We start from the raw sequence: 19,336 nt of genomic DNA on the forward strand, positions 1-19,336 counted from the left end.
ACCCGTTATCGAACGTTATCGCGGCCCGGGTATGATATAAAAGGTCGTATTCGCGCATATAAGGAAAACATTTCGTCTGTAGTTTCCAAATGTTATGTTGTAAAAGATATCCTCTGCAACAGACAAAATTCTAATGCAACGTTGACCAAAAATCCCCTGAAAAAACAGGGTTTTGCGCAGGCGCAGTGCGTTCTGCCGACGTGCTCCTTTGGCCCTTTGCTGACGTCACACGTGGGAAACATCACGTGTCCACAGCATTTGGGTCAGATAGCTGAGGAAGACTGAGTGATTCAGTCGAAAATTTCTGGTGAGTCAAATTTTGAGTTGGAGAACAGTTTAACTTCATAAACATTATCAGATACATACCTGCAGACTGACGGACATGCAGAAGACACAGTCATCAAAGCAGCCAGCAAGATGAGGACATGCGTCATCATTGGTCGTTGCCCAGTGAAAACCCTGAAGCTAATAAAATAGACAGTCACATTATGCAACAAAAGCTATGATTATACACATTATACGTTTTTCCCGACAATTCAAAACCTTGGAGGAATGGAAACTGACACATTTTGCGATGATTTCTTTGATACAATGTTCTATTAGATTGCGATATGAAACAACGTTAACAGTGTCGTCTTTCTGCAACAACACCTTTAAGCTAAAAAAATGGAGGCTGTCTTAGACCCACCGTTGTTTAGCTGGTCAAGGTCCATCAAAACATCATCACAACCAATATGGTAATATTGTACACTAACTTTAGATATTAAGTTATGACATGAACCGCAACAGTGCCATACTTACATATACCAAGGAGGTTATAGGGACCCTACTAATCACTGTTGAGTTAGATATCTTAAATGCGTCGACGAGGTATTTTTAGCTCCTGCCGAATGTTTAAAGGTCCTAAAATGTGACCTAGCACCTGACAGGTCGACCAGAATACACCGCGGCAGTCAAACCGTGACGTTTCCAAAATGGCGGTTATGGCTTCTTATTTGGTGAATGATTTACCAAGCAGATGTATGCAAAGTCCGGCTTCACAATTCACCAGTTTCCCATCCCCAGAATGCAATGCGAAAATAGAGGGGGGGGGTAACCCTCATTTGCATAGGACTGGAAGGCATCGGAATGATCCTGTTGACGTTAAACAGCTTGCTTTTCACTGTGTTTTGAGGTGTCGGTGCATCTTATGCTCAACATTAATTAAATTACTATGGGCCGAATCTGACAACAAATAAGAGAAATATTTTTTTGGAATATACTCATGCTGTAACGTTACAAACCACATGTTTCATGTTGGAAAGAACACTAAAACTTTATTCTCTATTTGTTGTCAGATTCGGCCCTTAGTAATTTAATTAATGTTGAGCATAAAATGCCCCAACACCTCAAAAACAGTGAAAAGCAAGCTGTTTAACGTCAACAGGATCATTCCGATGCCTTCCAGTCCTATGCAAATGAGGGTTACCCCCTATTTTCGCATTGCATTTTGGGGATGGGAAACTGGTGAATACCTTGAAAGGAAATCAAGTAGATTGGTACCCATCTGATGTAGCAAAGCACACCTGGGGTTTATATCGTTTATTTGTAATAGTCTCAACACGGGGTGGTGCATAACTGCAATTGCTTGGTTTGCTAACAGGCGTCGCTTTTAAATCACCGTTAGACTAAACCGCCAATAGCAAAAATGACCATTCAAGATAGACAACACACAGGCATGATTTCAAAGCATTTATTTCCAAACTAGTTTGTATACAAAATATTCTTAAGATTGTGATACACCAATTTTACTTGATAAAATGAAAAGAACCAAACGATACTACAATTTAAATTTCTTTACTTCTTTACAACTTAAATCACGACTTTACATAAACTTTATAGTGTTCTTCTTCAACACACACTACAGTGACCTGCAAGATACTACTGCAGCTGTGGAACACACATTCGCTTTGGCGATACTGCACAATCAGAAATCACTTTGGAAGTGTAATGAGAGGCTAATAAACTGGTAGATGTACCAACTTCTAAGTACCTAATACCAGCTCAGAAAAGAACAAAAAATCGTCATGCCTTAACCTTAAAGTACCAGAGTTATCAACCAAGGATTGAGGTGTGCAAAAACTCATTCTTTCCTAGAACTATCGCAGAGTGGAACTCGCTGTCACCAAGTACAGTAGATGCATTTAATTCAAACTATGTACACAGTGCAAACCTAGGTTTACTTTGCAAAAATATTGCATTCCTCCCTACTTTGGGATTCTCCTTTTTGATATTTCGCCCCTGAGATGAGAACTGTACGTAAGGCACACTGTGTTTGATTCAGTCGTCCAGACCGTTCAGCGCGCTCGTGAATCTCATGATCTGGTCCAGACTTGTGAGCCGCAGTCTGTTGGTGATGAACTGGTAGAAGAACTCCGGGGCCTGGAGAATATTATAGTGGAGTTGTTTATTGCAAATTCATGCCCGAGGGCTAATTGCATACAGACATTGACAAGAAAAATGTGGTGATATAAGACTATTTGCTAACATGAACTTCTACGTGTACGATATACTTATCGAACCTACTATCTCTATACTTAAATCTAATAACGTTGGTATACATACAGGATAATAAGTAAATATGCAATATGTGACCAGGTAATAGGAACAAGGTAACTGCTATTCTAATATATTCTATTCTATCAAACTATTCTTGTCATGCTATTATGGGGTTTGACTTCTTCTCAGGAGGCAGTGGGAGATGAATTGTCCGACTCTTTGAAAAATAAATGGGTTGGGAGACTTTAGCAATAATATAGTCTTTTGTTGTTGGTTGAGATATGAAAAACTTTGAATAACGTTTTTCTTTCAAAATCGTAATGAGGACACTGACAGATAAAATGCATTTCATCTTCCACTGCTCCCTCTGTACAGTATTTACAGAATATTTCACTTACAGGAAGTTTCTTAGATATTTCTCTCTCTATCTCTAATGTACGCATGGTTTAGGCACTTGAATGGCTGTTATGTCGTGTGACGTGCTCGACTCGGAACCGAGCACTCTCGACTCGGAACAGAGGTCCCTGGTTCGAGTCCTGACATGTCACCGATCTTGTGCCCTAATTGACAAAGGCACTTGACTCTTGACTTTCCTCACTTATCTAATAATGAGTATTGTCCTGTCCTGTTTTTGTCCTCTGTGTTGGTGGCGGTGTAAAGTAAGTTGATATAACTTGAGTGTGCCGTCAACATGTCTACTCATGAAGTGTTGGAATATAAAAAAAGGCTGTTATAATATGCTATAACGTGTTATAATCTACTCAAACTGGTATCGAGAACGAAAGTCAGCTCATTGGAACAGCGCAATAACCTTTGGAAACTCACCTCTCCTCTTAGTGACTGTAGGAAGTGTAGCTGTGGTCCTGTCAGCTCTCGTAGGACGTTCCTGTCAGACAAATAATTAAAGACAAGTTAATGTGGGGTCGTGTGGCGTAGCGGCAGAGTGCGCGACTCTGAACTAAGAGTCCCGGGTTCGAGTCCTGACATGCCCTTGGGACTTGCCTTGCCCTGTCTCACTGGGAAAGGCACTTGACACGACTTTCCTCACTTAGCTCAGGTGTAAATGAGTATTGCCCTGTAATGTATTTGTCCCCTGTGTTGGTGGCGGCATTAATATAAGTTGAAGAAACTTGAGTGTGTCGTCACCACGTCTGGTGATTACACGTTGGAATAAAAAGAAAAAAAGACAAGTTATGACGGCATTACATGTGGGAAGGAAGATGGGTCCTGTGTAAAGCTATGGTTCTTCATGTTGCTGGCTTTGCCATCATCCGGCACAGAAATAAGTGTGTCATACGTAGTTATACGTGCCAGATTGTCTCTGAAGTCAGGTTCTAAAGAGTAGACGGGTCCATTCCGTGAACAAGGTTGAAGGAGTCAGCCGAAAATTTGGGTAAGTCCCAATTCATTCCAGTGTTTGAAGGAAAGCTTAGTCTTTATTTCATAAAGTTTAGAGTTGTTCTGTAGAAGTCTGTACTTGTCTAGTTGGTTCTCCGTTATCCAGTTGTCCACATCCGCCTGTTTCCAGTCCAACACGCGGGGTTTAGCAGGGGGCATGATGGGTAATGCTCCTGCCCCTCCCGCTCCCACCTCCATCGCGTCCACTTTTTGCACCAGCTGGGCTGTTCTGCCTCTCTGTCCTGAAAATTAGAACAGAAAGTTTACTAGCGCGTGACAGGGAACCGAAGGCTCATGTATATCGTTTATAAGGCCACACCAATTTAATTTGTTGGTTCTCGGATTCACCCGCTTCTTTCTTTTCCGATTTAAAAACATTCAAGGCTCTGAATCAACTCTAAAATGCTCGTATTTTGTCCCCAACAGTTGAAGGAAGTCCCTCCTCTTCAGAGTTGTTACAGTTTTTCTATCTATAGATGCAGTGCTTTGATTAAAACTTTGAACTTGTTTGAATTACAAACCAGCCTGGTATGTAGACTTCAAGACTCCAATAAGTCCTATTATTATAGAACTGGCTTTGTTTTTTCGCCCTGTCGCTTCATATATTTTTTTTTCTGAAAAAATCCGAGAACCAAAAAAATCAAATTGGTGTGGCTGAGATGTAAAGCAGTAGAGAAGCCACGTGACAAGTCTCGCTGGGTCAGTCTATTGAGGAAGACCAGAGTGACTGGTCGAAAGCTCTACGTGAGAGCATTTCTTTCTGTTGGAACAAAAGTTTTACCTTTAAACATGTAACATGTAACAACACAGATGAAAATTTTGTGATATAGTTAAAGCAGTAGTTGTAGAATGCAAATAAAACGTTACCTATCATAAAAGTTCATCTGTGTTGGTAGTTTCATGTTTAAAGTTAAAACTTTTGGTCCAACACAAAAAAATTCTCTCACCTAGAGCTTTCGACCAGTCACTCTGGTCTTCCTCAGTAGACTGACCCAGTGAAGCCAGGTTTCAAGAAAATACACGGCCTAACTCTGCCAGTTCAGAGGTGTCTCAACACATTCACAAAGAGTCACCCGGACATTTTGTTTCACTTGACACTGTAAGGATTTTAGACACTGAACAAGACTATTTCTTGAGAGGGGTGAAGGAAGCCATATACATCAGGGCCCATCACCCTACATTGAACCGCGACGGGGGCCGACATCGTCTACCAGATACCAGTGTTGACGTCACACTTCAAAGAAGCCACGTGACAAGCTTCACTGGGTCAGTCTATTGAGGAAGACCAGAGTGACTGGTCGAAAGCTCTAGGTGAGAGAATTTTTTGTGTTGTACCAAAAGTTTTAACTTTAAACAAAACGTTACCTAGCTCCTTGATGAGTTTTCCTATAGAGTCTTCAAACTTGTGTTGGGCGCTGAAGTCGAAGTACAGCTTGGCTCCCAAGATGGCGCCCAGCCAGCCGTCCGGCTTGTATTTCCCTTCCATCATCAGAGGAACGATCTGCTTACGGAGCTGAAAGGTATACTCCGCCTCTGTTCGACAAGTAGAAAAAGAAACAACGATAATTAAGACAGCGACTCATGCTTATAACTATAGAGTGCGCTTTAGTGTCCTTGCTGAGGGATGTCAAAAATATGTCCTCCATTTTGTTGTCAGGACTAATATGTTTTACCAACCCTCAAAGACGTTAAATGCTATTATATGATATAGCCAGGCGACGTCAACCAATGAGAAGCCTCCATTTCCCATCGGTTCTACGCTCACTCGGTGGTTTAGTCGGTGGTTATCGCATCTGACCAGGTATTATCTCACCATATATACCTCGGGGCAGGGCATTAACCCGGTATTAGCATGGTATAGTATTCATTGTAACGGTATGCAATACATTGGAAGCATCCCTTTTAGTTGATATTCATTCAGTAACAGTTTAAACCAGAACAACCCACCTGTTCTACAGTTGGGACTCTCCTTGTACTTCTGAGACATGCAGATGAGCACGACTGCGGAGTTCTCCACCGCCTCCGCCATGGCCTGCAGCGTGGAGCCGCCCATCTGCTCCAGGTCCATCCACACCCGGTACCCGTACGACTGCAGACGGTCCTTCACCTACGCAAAACGTTCATAATTATCATGAAAGTTCATCTGTGCTGGTAGTAATCATAGTAAAATGTTGAACTTAATTCCAACACAAGGATTGCACAGATCAAATTTTCAAAGGCCACTGTCGCCTAAATCGGGATACTTCAAAACGTAATCTCGCGAGAGTTTAGGTTACAGACACGTGACCTTATTCACACGAGACTTAACGAATACGTGACTTGATCAAAAGTGCCAGATAGTTTATATCGTCCACCGTCTCCGTACTTCAGGTATCCGTAAAGTCTCGTGTGAATAAGGTCACTTGTCGAACCCCCAGGAAGCTCTTCAATGAAAATGATCTCGATTCAGTTCTGTAAGGCTTAGGCCGTGTTCATGTGAAGTCACCCAAGGCGCTTTACATGTGGTTTACCCCGACGCCGGTTTCAAGTGGCTCAATCTGAACGCTCCAAATCACATCAAAAGCGCCTCGATCCCAAACCACTTCTACAGGTGGTTTCGAATCGGTTTTCCCGCATCGCGATTTGCGTCTGAACGCAATCTGATTTCAATGTGACTTCGCCTGGTCATGGATTGCGGGGTGATATTTCTTTATTTATATGCAATACCAACTTTTACGTGGCAGCAACGTAAAGAGCAGTAATGGTCAAATAATGTGTCCGTTCTAGGACGAGCTTCACCGCCTCTGGCGGGACCACGTCGGCATTCGACCGAGATACGCTGGGAGGGGGGCATCAGCAAGCAGGTCGTTGACCTCTGACATTAATAACACGCTACCTAGCGTGTTTTCATGAAACAACAATGAATGTAGTTTCGGAGAATCGTGATCGGGCACGTTTTAAAAGGAACGTGTGGCACGTGGACCAGATGCGAGGAATGTCAGTTACCCGAATCGCGGTTTGGGTGACTTCACATTAACAAGGCTTTAGACCGGCACATAGAAGGATACTTAGACTCCCTGATATCACATGTACAAACCTTGACGAGTGTTTTCTGGTGGTCCCATTGGTAGCTAATCATGACGTGTGGCCCGCTACCCTCTTGGTAGTCTTCTAGGCTGGACTCTTCCGACTTTTCTGTCAGCTCTTTTGCCTTTTCCTCTGCACAACAAGTAAAATGATGTTTAGGTATCTTGCTCGTTTAATTATTATGTATCATAGACAGTAGAGGCAGTAGAAGATGCAAGGTGCAGTTTGTTCTTAAGTCCTTGGCCGAGAAAGCCTTGAAAATTTTGTACTAACTCTTTTGATAAGTGGAAAAATTTTGTTGATGGAGAGGAAAAGGTTTCTTACCTCTTGCTTGTTTATCCAGCACCCACAAAGCCCCGTTAGCTGCCTTCGCAATCTCTGGGTTCTTGCTGTCTTTCAACCTGTAACGCGCGTCAATGGAAAGTTCAGTCAAAAGAAAAATACACCCATTCGTTTGTTCATTCGTATGTATAACTCCGTCATCGACTAACAAATAAATATACGAAGATTAATGACTTATGGGTAGATTCGAGTCCATGTGACAAATGTAGAAAATATATTAGCCCTCCGGCATGAGTTTGCAAATAACAGATTATCATTCTGACCGTTTGAGCTGGTGCATGAGCCTGGGCTCGGTCCGGATCTTGTCCTTGTTGTCGTCGTGGAAGGCGAGCTGCCACACGGCCTTGGCGCCCTGCTCCTGCTCCTCCTCATCCCCGGTCTCCATCAGCTGTACCAGCAGCGGGAGGGCGCCCTTCTCCACGATCAGAACCTGGCGAGGAATGAAACAGGGGTGATGCTGTCAGTAAGGACATGTTTCGTGTGGCGTAACGAGAGAGCATTCGGCTTGGAACCAAAAGGTCCCCAGTTCGAATCCTGCCACCGATCTTGTGCCCTTGGGAAAGGCACTTTACACGAGTTCCTCACTTCACTCAGGTGAAAATGAGTATGTCTGTGGTTGTTCGTTTATGCGTTTGTCTGCGTTAGTGGCGGCATAGAAATAAGTTGAAGAAAATGAGTGTGCCGTCGCTATGTTTTGTAATAAATGCTGAATATTAAAAAAGGACAAGTTTACTCCGTTTTCATGAAAAAGTTCGCCAACAAAAGGGGGCTATCTTTTGATTTAAACACTTGCCATACATTGTACCCATTGCAATTGTTGCGCAATAAAGATTGATTGATTGATTGATTGATTGACGAGAGAGGCTGTCAACGCTCCGTTTTTGTGAAAGAAGACACCATTCCTACCATTGACAGCTTTCTAAGTGTACATTCACATTGACTCTAATTGTACATACACTTCGACTATGTACTCTCCAAGGAGACGACGTGGTGTTGAGGTAGCTGAAATTGGTCTCTGAGTTAATCATGCTGCAAAATTCCATCAGGAATTAAAGGAAAAAGCAAAGGTCTCCCATGCCCTTAAGCAGAGCGTAGGGTGGTGCCCATCTCCATTTCTCAGCCCTTGGGCGACACACAGTTGTGCAGGGCACTACAGCAGGGGGCTAGTCCGCTGGTAGTGCTGTGTGTTTGACCTTCCCACACTCTTTCTCTGCCCTTGGGAAAGGCTCCGTGAAAGCACTCTATGTGCTGAGTGCTAAGCAGAGAAAGAAGTGTGTACCATTTTTAAAGTCTTTGGTATGACCCGGCCGGGGTTTGAACTCACGACCTCCCGGTTACAAAGCGAGCACTCTACCAATTGAGCTATTGCACCGGTCAGCAGACACCGACCTTATTGTCGTCGTTCTGTGCCAGTTGACTGATGCCCATGGCCATCTCCATGGCCGAGAAGCCCTGAGACCGCATCAGCTCGCTGTCCACCGCCTCTTTAAACACCGTCATGATGAAGCCGATCACGCTGTCGTCCGCCATGATCAGGTCATTGTCCTCCTCACCTGACAATGATAAACAGACGCTTCAGATCTTTAATGTTTTCTAACTAATTAGACTATATAAATGTAGTTACTTCACTTGTCCATTATACCACCTTGCAAGCTAGTACATGCGGGGTCGTGTGGCGTAACGACAGAGCGTTCGGGCTCGGAACCAAGAGGTCCCGAGTTCGAATCATACCACCGATCCTGTGCACTTTACACGAATTTCCTCACTTAACTCAGGTGAAAATCAGTATGTCTGGTGTCCGTGTGTTTATCTGCGTTGGCATAAAAATAACTTGAAAAGGTTAAAGCGTGCCGTCGCCATGTATTGTGATAGTGAAGTTGTGATACCCTGAATTGCATGGCGTTTGCATCAATATTCGAGCACTGAAAGTAGAGTTGCAGTTTGTACTTCTGTAACGTACTGACTTACAGCTTGAATGGTCTTTCATCAACATACAAGTGTTAGCGTTAGCATTTCTTTAATAATGTCTTGGGGTGGTGGGACTACGGCGCACTGATATACCTGTCAACTTTGTGTATTTAAATGTTACTTGTATTTTGTTATGTAGCGCTGTTGATATAAGTTATAAACTTGAGTGCAGCGCCACACTGTCCTTGTTATGTTTTGATGTTTTGATGAATAAAAAAAGAGTGCCTCACCGACGATGTACGCCAGAGTCATGACAGTGACGGTCTTGAGCTCCTCGTCTGACGTGCTGACCCAGGGTAGGAGGTAGTCGGTCAGCCCCAGCTGTCTGAGCAGGATTCTGTTCTCCAGCACCTTGGCGCAGTTGTGCAGGATTCCCAGCGAACATCTCACCAGCCAATTTTGTGCCTACGGAACCATTAGGCATGTTTTCTGTTTAGGCCACACTGATTTGATTTTATGAATGACATCCGCGCGCGCATTGATTTTCGCCTGTTTTCCAAATGAAAAATATCACTTCTGAGGAGCTGGACGCTCTACCCTGGATGCCAAAACTAGTATCGGGCCGTTAGCCGTTTTCCTTCGGCAGCCAAGAGCCCTTCCCCCGCCTATCTAAATTACCGCTACGGGGGAGTTGAGCCCGAGGGGTTTGTCCGGCCCTATTACTATCGTTTGTAGGGCCAGCCAAACTCCCCCCGGGCTAGACTCCCCCGTAGCGGTAATTTACACCAGCGGGAGAAGGGCTCTTGCGGCCCGGAAAACGAGTTCTGGCTTCCAGGGTAGAATGACATCCGCGCGCATTGATTTTCGCCTGTTTTCCAAAAGAAAAATATCACTTCTGAGGAGCTCGACGCTCTGGCCTGGGTGCCATCCTCGTAGTCTATGGTAGCTAGCAACATTAGGGAGCCGGAGGTAACCACGGAGGACGGCACCCAGGCTGCCGAAGCTCCGCGGAACTCCAGAACTTCAGCTGTTACAAAGCATTTTTGTCGTTGAGTCTAGTCTTTTTTTAATGTAAAACAACATATTCTATGGAAAAATACCTGATTTTAACAATCGCTCTGCAATAAGTAAATTACGAATTAGTGCACACCCTCTCGAAATTGAGAGAGGGCGGTACAAGAAACTCCACGTGTATGAACGAATTTGCAAACATTGTACGTTGAATACGGTGGAAGACGAAACGCATTTTATATCAAATTGTACCCTCTATAGCAATGAACGAAATGAACTCTTTTACGTAGCCTCCAAATTCTACCCAAACTTTCACACATATACAAATGGAGAGAAAACTACTCTCCTCTTAACATCCGAAAACCCACAAATTACAGAAAAAGTGGGATCCTTTGTCTTCCTCTGTCTTCAAAAAAGAAGTCAAACCCAGTAGTTTTTACTAGTAGTTTCTTGGTAGTTATGAGTAGTTATATATGTACTAATTGTCTGTTTTTATACCAAATGTTTCTTCTGTTCCTGCAATTAGCCCTTGGGCAAGAATTTGCAATAAACAATTATTTAATCAAGGTGTTCGAAGGTGACTGAACCATCAAAATTTTGGTTCAAGCTTTTATAATATATATACAATAGTTCTTCCCATTATGTGACATACTGTGTGAAATATAGAATTGCCTGTTTGCAGATCTGATGTTAGCCTGTAGTCCAGTTTTGCTATTAGTTAGGCCACAGCAAGTAAATTTTATGGATGACATCCTCCGCAGACTCCAAATCTAATGTGAGCGAGCGAAAAAAAAACAAGGCGGGCCGAAAAAAACAAGGTTCCTACATTTTAAAATTTTGACTCAATCATTGTACACATGGTTTTGATTCAGTAGGAACATCACCTATACACAACTAACATCACTTATCACTACATTAAAGTAAGAAGCAAAACATTTCTTGTCTCCTCTCTTCATAGTTATCTGCCATCCACCTTCCGGCATGGCAACAGACATCTTTGCCCATTTTCGGCATGGTGATCACTGTCAGAAGGCAATAAAATTTCTTGTTTTTTTTCCAAAGGCGAGAATTAATGCGCGCGCTGATGTCATCCATAAAAATTACTTGCTGTGGTAAAATTACTTTATAGCCCCCAACAAGTTGGGTAGTGGATCTTTAGGAGCGGAATAAAGCTGACAAGGCTGGATCCAGGCTAACCTTATGTACAACAACAATCACAAGAACATGAGACTCTTTAATCAAGTGGACTCTAGTTCTGACTTGAGCTGGACAACACAAGAGTAAATATCCATCCCACGAACCCTTCACAACTTCAGACAGGCACATAGCAGCCATCATGTGTTTGTGTGCTTCACGTAAATAGTAACCTGGGTACAAAGACATACTACACTATGCCTATATACCACTGCCTTTGGTTTGTTCACTTGATTCATGCCAATGTCGGTTATGATTCACAACTATCAAACTCACCAACGTTCCGATTTTCATATCCCCCTAGTAAAAACTTCTCTTGCCCAAATGTCGGTTAGATACAAAGGTGTCACCTAGCCTTATGGAATGAACTATATTATAACTCCAGCCCTAAAGAACAAGCTCTGAAAAAACATCTGCTAAACGAACCTAGCCCCCTGTAGTAGTTTCATTTAGTGTTTTTCTCTTATTTTAACTCATACTAATAATTAATTATCATTATTGCACTGTATTTGTACTTATTTCATTGTCATTGATTTATACCGTACTTTATTTGATTATGTTTATTGTATTATTTCCATTTTCTATTGTATTATTTTCATTTATTGATTATATTTGATTTTGTATAGTTTAGAGGAGGGCCTAGTACAAGCATTCCATGCTTCTCCCCTCCTCCTGCACCTGTTTTATCCTTGTTTTGTATAATTGTCTGTTTTGTTTATGTGCAAACTAATAAAATCAAATCAAATGATACCATATCCATATGTCTGTGCAAGATTTTTCTCAATCTTTGGATTAATTGTCAAAACTTCTACCCTGTGTTCCATGACAATTATTGCTATCCGACCCACAGAACGACTTTTTCCCTTTCTCTTCCTCTTTCTCTCTGCCAATGTTAGTTTAGCCTCCACCGGGACTTCATGTAAAGGCGTTCTGGGCAAATGGCATCCTATGATGGCCAAATCCCTGGCAAATTATTTGACCAAATGTTAGTATCTTTCAGCCATCGTAGTTTTTCTGGTGGAGACTATTCCTAGCAAGTCAACGCTGAACACATGAACGCATTTTATCTCAAATTGTACCCTCTATAGCAATGAACGAAATGAACTCTTTGACTTAGTCTCCAAATTCTACCCAAACTTTTACGCATATACAAATGAAAAGAAAACTACTCTCCTCTTAACATCCGAAAACCCACAAATTACAGAAAAAGTGAGATCCTTTGTCTTCCTTTGTCTTCAAAAAAGAAGTCAAACCCAGTAGTTCTCTACTAGTAGTTTCTTAATAGTTATCAGTAGTTCTATGTGTACTCATTATCTGTTTTTATACAAATGTTTCTTCTGTTCATGCAATTAGCCTTCGGTCATGAATTTGCAATAAAACTTACAAAACGACACCTACCTCATTTGACTCAAACGATTTCTTGTATTCCTTCAATTCCTCTATGAGCATCGGAAACAGTCCGGCCTTCCCCAGTCTCTTTGCAAAGTTGAAACTCGCATCAGAAAAGCTCCAGCAACAGTTTCTAATGGCGTAGTAGCACTCCCATACGGTCTCGTCACTAAAGATGTTCCCGGTGGACTTGAGGAATTTGAGGTAGTCCGTAAAGACGCCAGCCGCTCCGAGCTTGGTGAGGTGTTCACCTTGGATTTGCCTTTGAATCTTTCCTTGGTAGTTCCAGTAAGGATCGTCGATGTCGTTGTCGATTCGTTCGTACACGTCGCCGATGCTGGCTTCGTCGCCTTTCTTTTCCCTCACCTGCGCCACGCCCCTGTCCATTATCCTGAGGATGGGTTTCATCTCAGGGTGTTGTTCTAACAGGCGGGCCTGTTTCTCGTCGTCTGTCTCCGCAATCTGAAGTTTAAAAAAAGTATATCGTATGGCAAACAGGTTAAAGCTACACACAGCACCTTTTGCATGTTACAAGTGTCACACACTCTTCTGATTTGGACCGGAGGGCAAATTCTTCTATTAACTTTCCCCTGACTGCTTGCAAAATATATATTTTGACGTAGGCTTACATTGATTAGAAATTATATTGACGACTACTTTACTACAGTGTAAACATTTGATTTTGTCATTATACAATTGTTACTATACTATATAATTACTGCCACGGTCAATATGTCTTTTTACTCGTGTTCAGCAATGAATTCCTTCTTCAATATTTTGATTTGCATGTTCTCTAAATCTGACCTAATTGATCCAACCTGAGAGAATGTAAGCGTCGTACTAGTATTTTATATCGTTAACAATTGAAATTTACTATACAATTATGCGTCTCTTTACTCCTGCAATAAAGCAATAAATCAGAATCCGTTTACCAACAGTTTCCTTTTCATATTCACGTTTATATGATATGATATGATATGATATGATATGAATCTTTATTGCATGTTCTTGCCAAGATGGGCTAAATGCACAAGAGGACATGCAGTATGCAAAACATGAGTATTGCATACTGGGACGCTATATTCTAATGCTAATTGCTAGGAATTTATACATTATAACAATACTATATACTACCTATCATCTACTGTTAGTAGCCCTTTCTTCTCTCTTTTTGAAACATTTGGAAACATAATTACATGGTTTATAACCACCTTGATCCGGACTAACAGACTAAGCTTCATGTGTTAAAACCCTGAAAAGGTCGTTCACCTGTTGTTTTGTTGTGGTGGAGGCCGCCATCTTGGATTGGGCGTCCTGTACTCCGGCCCTCCCCCTCCACTTGACGGACGCCTGCGCGGCGCTCAACACTACCGGCGCCCTGTCGTCCGTCCCGCCGGCTGGCTTGGTCGGTGCAGAGCCCATCACTTCGTACTTGTCTTCAACATAAACATTATAACCGACTCAGCGACTGAGATTGAAGCTAGCCCCCAACACTGCGTAGTCTGTTCTGCGTACTTTAGTCGGCGTGTTAAACTTTCGACGTGATGTCACAGAGTAAACACTCCCCTCCTACACAACACGAACACCTTGGTGCTTGTTCAGACAACAACTCAAATGACCTAAAAACTACAGACAGTACTACTAACACACTGCAGACGACAGCGCGGACAGTGACATGGCCCTGGCGGGATGACTTCCCACCCCTCCCATTGTTATTGTTCGTTGCTAGGTATAATTAAGCCAGGTGTGTCGTGCCACGGGACACGGCACGCAATGCATTCTTATACGGTCTATTCATGTAAGGGTTACGGGTTAGAGATGGTCTAAACAACGAATGACGAACATCGGTATCTGGTGTAGTTTTGTTCGGCCAGGGTGTGGCTGCTTTGATCGCAAACGACCCCCCCCTCCTTAAAATCACATGCTGTGTACGTATACATGTGCAATGTACAATATTTGTCTCTCCAAATGGTCATTGTATTTAGCTTTTCTCAAGCGGCAGTAGTACGTGCTTGTAGTACCAGTGTTTGTTGTACCAATGACACAAAATACAACATTATATACCGGTTATATTCTACTTTTACACCTGTCTCCTGTTGTTATCATCAAAAGATTAGACTTTCGACGATATTTCTGTCACCATGCGATTAACACAAAAGCCTTGTAATTCGGGTATATTAGAGCTGATTCCACGGTTTGGTAGTTTTTTTATCTTACCTATACCATATCAAAAGCCATAGAAGCCAGCACAGAATGTCTTCTGACGGTCTTTCCATACTTTTGTCCCTTCGATGGTGTGTGGCATACTGGCCCCCTAGCTCTTTGAAATCACCTGGAAAAGAGGTATCGGGTGACCACTCCGAATTGATTGAATAGCAATATGAACGACATGTGACATTGTACTTATCCTTGGTTAGATCTCTGCTTAGTGCATGATCCGCGTAAGTGCATGTTCCTGGTGGTTTTCAGTATTTTAGGGTCACTATTTTTTTTTGCAATTGTCATACTTTATAAACGATATTGTAGGGGGCCTTGCCTCTTAAACTGGTCTATATTTGCTACCGACGCGTGTAACCTTTTTTTATTCCAACATCACCAGACGTGGTGACGACACACTTTTAAGTTTTTTCAACTTTTCATATTAATGCCGCCGCCAACACAGGGGACAAATAAATGACAGGACAATACTCATTTACACCTGAGCTACGTGAGGAAAGTCGTGTAAAGTGCCTTTCCCAAGGGCACAAGATCGATGGCATGTCAGGACTCGAACCCGGGACCTCTAGGTTCCGAGTCGCGCACTCTGCCGCTACGCCACACGACCACACCGTATAACCTTTGAACATACTGAGATAAACGCTCTTAAAGTGTTTGCAGTGTCGTATGATTTACGAATTTATTCATGTTGCCTTTGTTTGCATGTGTTATACAACTGGTAACTAGCTGGCGGCTATGGCGTCCTCTGTCTACCTTGCGTCGCTTCTGGCATTAATGTGCCTGATTCTCCCTTCACGCGGAGAAGAAATCACAGTAACCACACAGAGCGGAGACCTGAGGGGGATGAGAGTCGCTGCGGATAGCGGTACTACCCTCGACATTTTCCTCGGGGTTCCCTTCGCGAAGCCCCCGACGGGAGACCGCCGGTTTCTGCCCCCCGAGCCGGTGGAACCCTGGACAGACGTGAGGAACGCGACAGCCTACGGCCCAGCCTGTCCTCAGTACGCGGATTACGTGCTGTCCATCGTACCTGAAGAAGCCAACAACACGTCTGAAGACTGTCTGTATTTGGATATCTATACTCCTCAGGTCCGGGTGTCTTATCAAACCTTGTGAAGAAGTTTGTTGACAAAAGTACAGCGACGTTTGCAGCTAATCTCCAAGCAGATCCCCTTTTGGTGGCAAGACAGTATCCATTAGCCAGAGAAGGTCGCCGGCCACCGACGGTGGGGGTAGCGACAAAAAAACGGCCATATATAACAAGCTAACGATCATTCCCCCACAACCTCTGCTTGGAGAGTAGTTTGCAGCGTGTTTGAATGCATTGGCAGTGCTATTCTTTTTCTGGTGTCTGCTTATCCTGCTTCAACATCGAGAACACAGTTTAAGATGATCCAAATTTGATTTTGTTTCTCAGGCCAACAATTCAGCTGCCCCCCTACCGGTAATGATCTGGATCCACGGTGGTGCGTACCGGTTCGGTTCCGGTAAGGAGTACGAGGGCGTGTTCCTGGCCAGTAGAGGCGTGGTCCTGGTCTCCATCAACTACCGGATAGGGGCGCTAGGTAAGCAGGCAGGGGAGGGGGATAGTGACGGTGCCTTAACACTCGACGTAGGTCGTCGTATTTTTTGATGTCGTAAGATTTTCAAGAAGGTCATGAATAAGCAACTGCCGACAAGGTCATTTATTAAAGACAGTTACAAGCCGAATTTTGCATGCAAGACACATGTGTGACTATCCCTATAGACTGATGCGAATATGAGTACGACGATCGTGCGACTTACTCTGCACGCGTCGCTTCAGTTGGAAAGCATACTATTATTTGCCCAAAACACTAAAACATCTAATATAAAGCAATGTATTTACAGTACAATATCTCAAAGCTGACTGAACGCTAGAAACTGATATCAAAAGCAAATTTTCAACCCATACTTCATAGTTTTGTAAGATATATTAGTCTCTTAGTATGTTTGTTGCTTAGCAATAGATGACAATACTTGTGCATGTGCAATTGCGTGTAAAGAAGTCTATATAATCATAATGTGTAACGTTAACGTTGCTCTGAATATCTCTTATATGTTTGTAGCACTAACAGAAGTGATAGCAACTATGTGCTTTACATGACAAACACTGTATATCCCCCAGGCTGGCTGAGCACCGGAGACGAACACGCACCCGGAAACAACGGTTTGCTGGACCAGATCGAGGCTATGAGATGGGTCCGCACCAACATCCGGGCATTCGGAGGCGACCCTGACCTGGTGACCATATTTGGGCAGAGCGCGGGAGGGTCCAGCGTGTCACTCCACATGTTCTTACCAAGGAGCGAAGGTCACTGCACATTTTCTACCAATCAGTTACAGCCCTTGATCTTTACCCTAAATTGTACAGCCAGCAGTATATTTGCATTTGATATTAGGCCACACCAAGTAAATTTTATGGATGACGTCCTTTGGAGACCCTAAATCTAATGCGAGAGGGCGAAAAAAAGCAAGAAGGGCCCTAAAAAAACAAGATGCCTAGATTAGAAATATACTAAGAGACGACAAATGTTAGGACACAAATTGAATGAGGTGACACAGTGTAACAAGCAAGAAGTCTTTTATTCATCATCAAAACAGCAATAAATCAGGTGGAACAGCAGTTGTCGTCCTGTCCTGTTTCTTTCATCACATTTTTGCAGGCCTGCAGAAACAAAGCATAAAATTGCGGCACTGTCGTCACACTTTGGTCATAGTTTACAGGAAGCGGAATTTCTTGGGTTTTTTTCTAGGAACAGGCCAAAATCAATGCGCGCGCGGACGTCATCCATAAAATTTACTTGGTGTGGCCTTACACCAAACATGGGTTTATCACTGACCGGAAAGGGGGGTGGGGTGTTACAAGTCAAGTCAAGTCAAGTCAATCTTTATTGCACAACAATTGTAACGGGTACAATGCATGGCAAACTTTTCAGTACTACATATCTAGCTAGCATCTACTCTTACATCTATAGTGATACCTACAAGTTTCATGTGTCGAAATAACATTATACTATTTCAAAAAGGTAATATAGAACATGTATACATATGGAGCATGGCTTACATGATAATGTACATGTCTGTTACACGAAGTAAGAATTAGAAGCTAGCACCCCCTGTACCCTGTGTATTAGTATAGCCATGAATATTCAATAGCAAGGCTCCAAAGGAACAGACGTATGGAGAGTCCATCTCTTTGCCATCTGGCCTGCATTGAGCAAACACACTTTGTACGTTACTTCATGTAACGTTAACCCTACTTACAATAAAGCAGTTCAAATGCAGTGAATATGTTATATCGTGACCAAACAACGTACAAAGCAACATGGTGTCAGAAGTGGGATGAGCCTTGGGGAGCCTAGATACGCATACAACTTTTGCCCGTTACCATTGAATGACCTATACATCATATTGTGTAACAACGTCATTATGTGCCCGAAATCTCTCATAAGGTCTTGAAACAAACTCCTGTTTTTCAACTGCCCAATCCATTTGTACTGCGCCTCAAACGATTCGACACATAACATCATTCAAAGCGCAACCGTTCTTAAATCTCTCATTCTCCCATTTACCTCAATACTGTTAGGAGATTTGGCTATCCATTTTCCTTCGATCGTTTTTTGGTTTTGTTGTGATGTACTAAGTATATGTTATTTTTGCCCTTCTCCTCAGGCCTGTTTCACCGTGTGATCGCCATGAGCGGCGTTGCGCTCAGCCCCTTCGCCGTTCTACTTCCGCCGTACCGAGTAGCAGACTACGCAGAGGACCTAGCTTCCAAACTGGGCTGTCCAACTCACGTGCGTAGACAGCGTTTTACCTGTTATACCAAGTTTTCAGTTTATCTTAGACAAAACCCTTGTTTTTATAGATTTTTAAAATTTTATATTCCAGGTGTGAATGGGTACCTAACTTCGGTTGGGGAAAGTCGTATTGAGGTCGACATCACCTAGTGGTGCAAATGGCAGCCGCACAGACCCTTGCGACAGTTTCATAAAAGTGTGTGTGGAGCAAATATGTGTATCATGTGTATTATGTGATTGTAAACCCTGCATCAATTCAGCGCTATAAAAGGCTGCGATTTCACGGGTATTGTTGACCAATAAACCACTTATCATCATTTGCATATCTGACGACAAGAAAGCGTTTTTATACTATTTGATATGAGGATACTTTATATAATAGGATACTTTAAAATTGACTCATCATAGCAAGTCGACCATTCTGTCAGTCTGCGGTTACACCATCCTCCCCC

General features: G+C 42.9%; 2 protein-coding genes across 2 annotated transcripts in view; one reads left to right on the top strand and one right to left on the bottom strand.

Annotated features, from left to right (window-relative positions):
* Positions 1–2,120: 2,120 nt before the first annotated feature.
* On the bottom strand, positions 2,121–14,719 carry LOC109461788. The gene is made up of 12 exons (XM_019758191.1): positions 14,116–14,719; positions 12,856–13,308; positions 9,543–9,717; positions 8,734–8,897; positions 7,608–7,774; positions 7,327–7,403; positions 7,013–7,134; positions 5,884–6,043; positions 5,302–5,469; positions 4,016–4,178; positions 3,364–3,424; positions 2,121–2,421 (listed from the first exon to the last, which is right to left on the bottom strand). The coding sequence occupies exons 1-12, from the start codon at positions 14,266–14,268 to the stop codon at positions 2,320–2,322; spliced, it is 1,965 nt and encodes a 654-aa protein (XP_019613750.1). The 5' UTR covers positions 14,269–14,719; the 3' UTR covers positions 2,121–2,319.
* Positions 14,720–15,762: 1,043 nt separating this feature from the next.
* LOC109461792 (acetylcholinesterase-like) overlaps positions 15,763–19,336 on the top strand; it is an 8,524-nt gene continuing 4,950 nt past the window's right edge. Inside the window, exons 1-4 of the mRNA XM_019758194.1 lie at positions 15,763–16,152; positions 16,481–16,628; positions 17,210–17,395; positions 18,757–18,881. Coding sequence (XP_019613753.1) covers positions 15,799–16,152; positions 16,481–16,628; positions 17,210–17,395; positions 18,757–18,881 — 813 coding nt within the window. The 5' untranslated portion in view covers positions 15,763–15,798. The remainder of the gene's footprint in view (positions 16,153–16,480; positions 16,629–17,209; positions 17,396–18,756; positions 18,882–19,336) is intronic.

Source organism: Branchiostoma belcheri, unplaced genomic scaffold, assembly GCF_001625305.1.
Source record: "Branchiostoma belcheri isolate BF01 breed outbred unplaced genomic scaffold, Haploidv18h27 scaffold96, whole genome shotgun sequence".
NCBI lineage: Eukaryota > Metazoa > Chordata > Leptocardii > Amphioxiformes > Branchiostomatidae > Branchiostoma > Branchiostoma belcheri.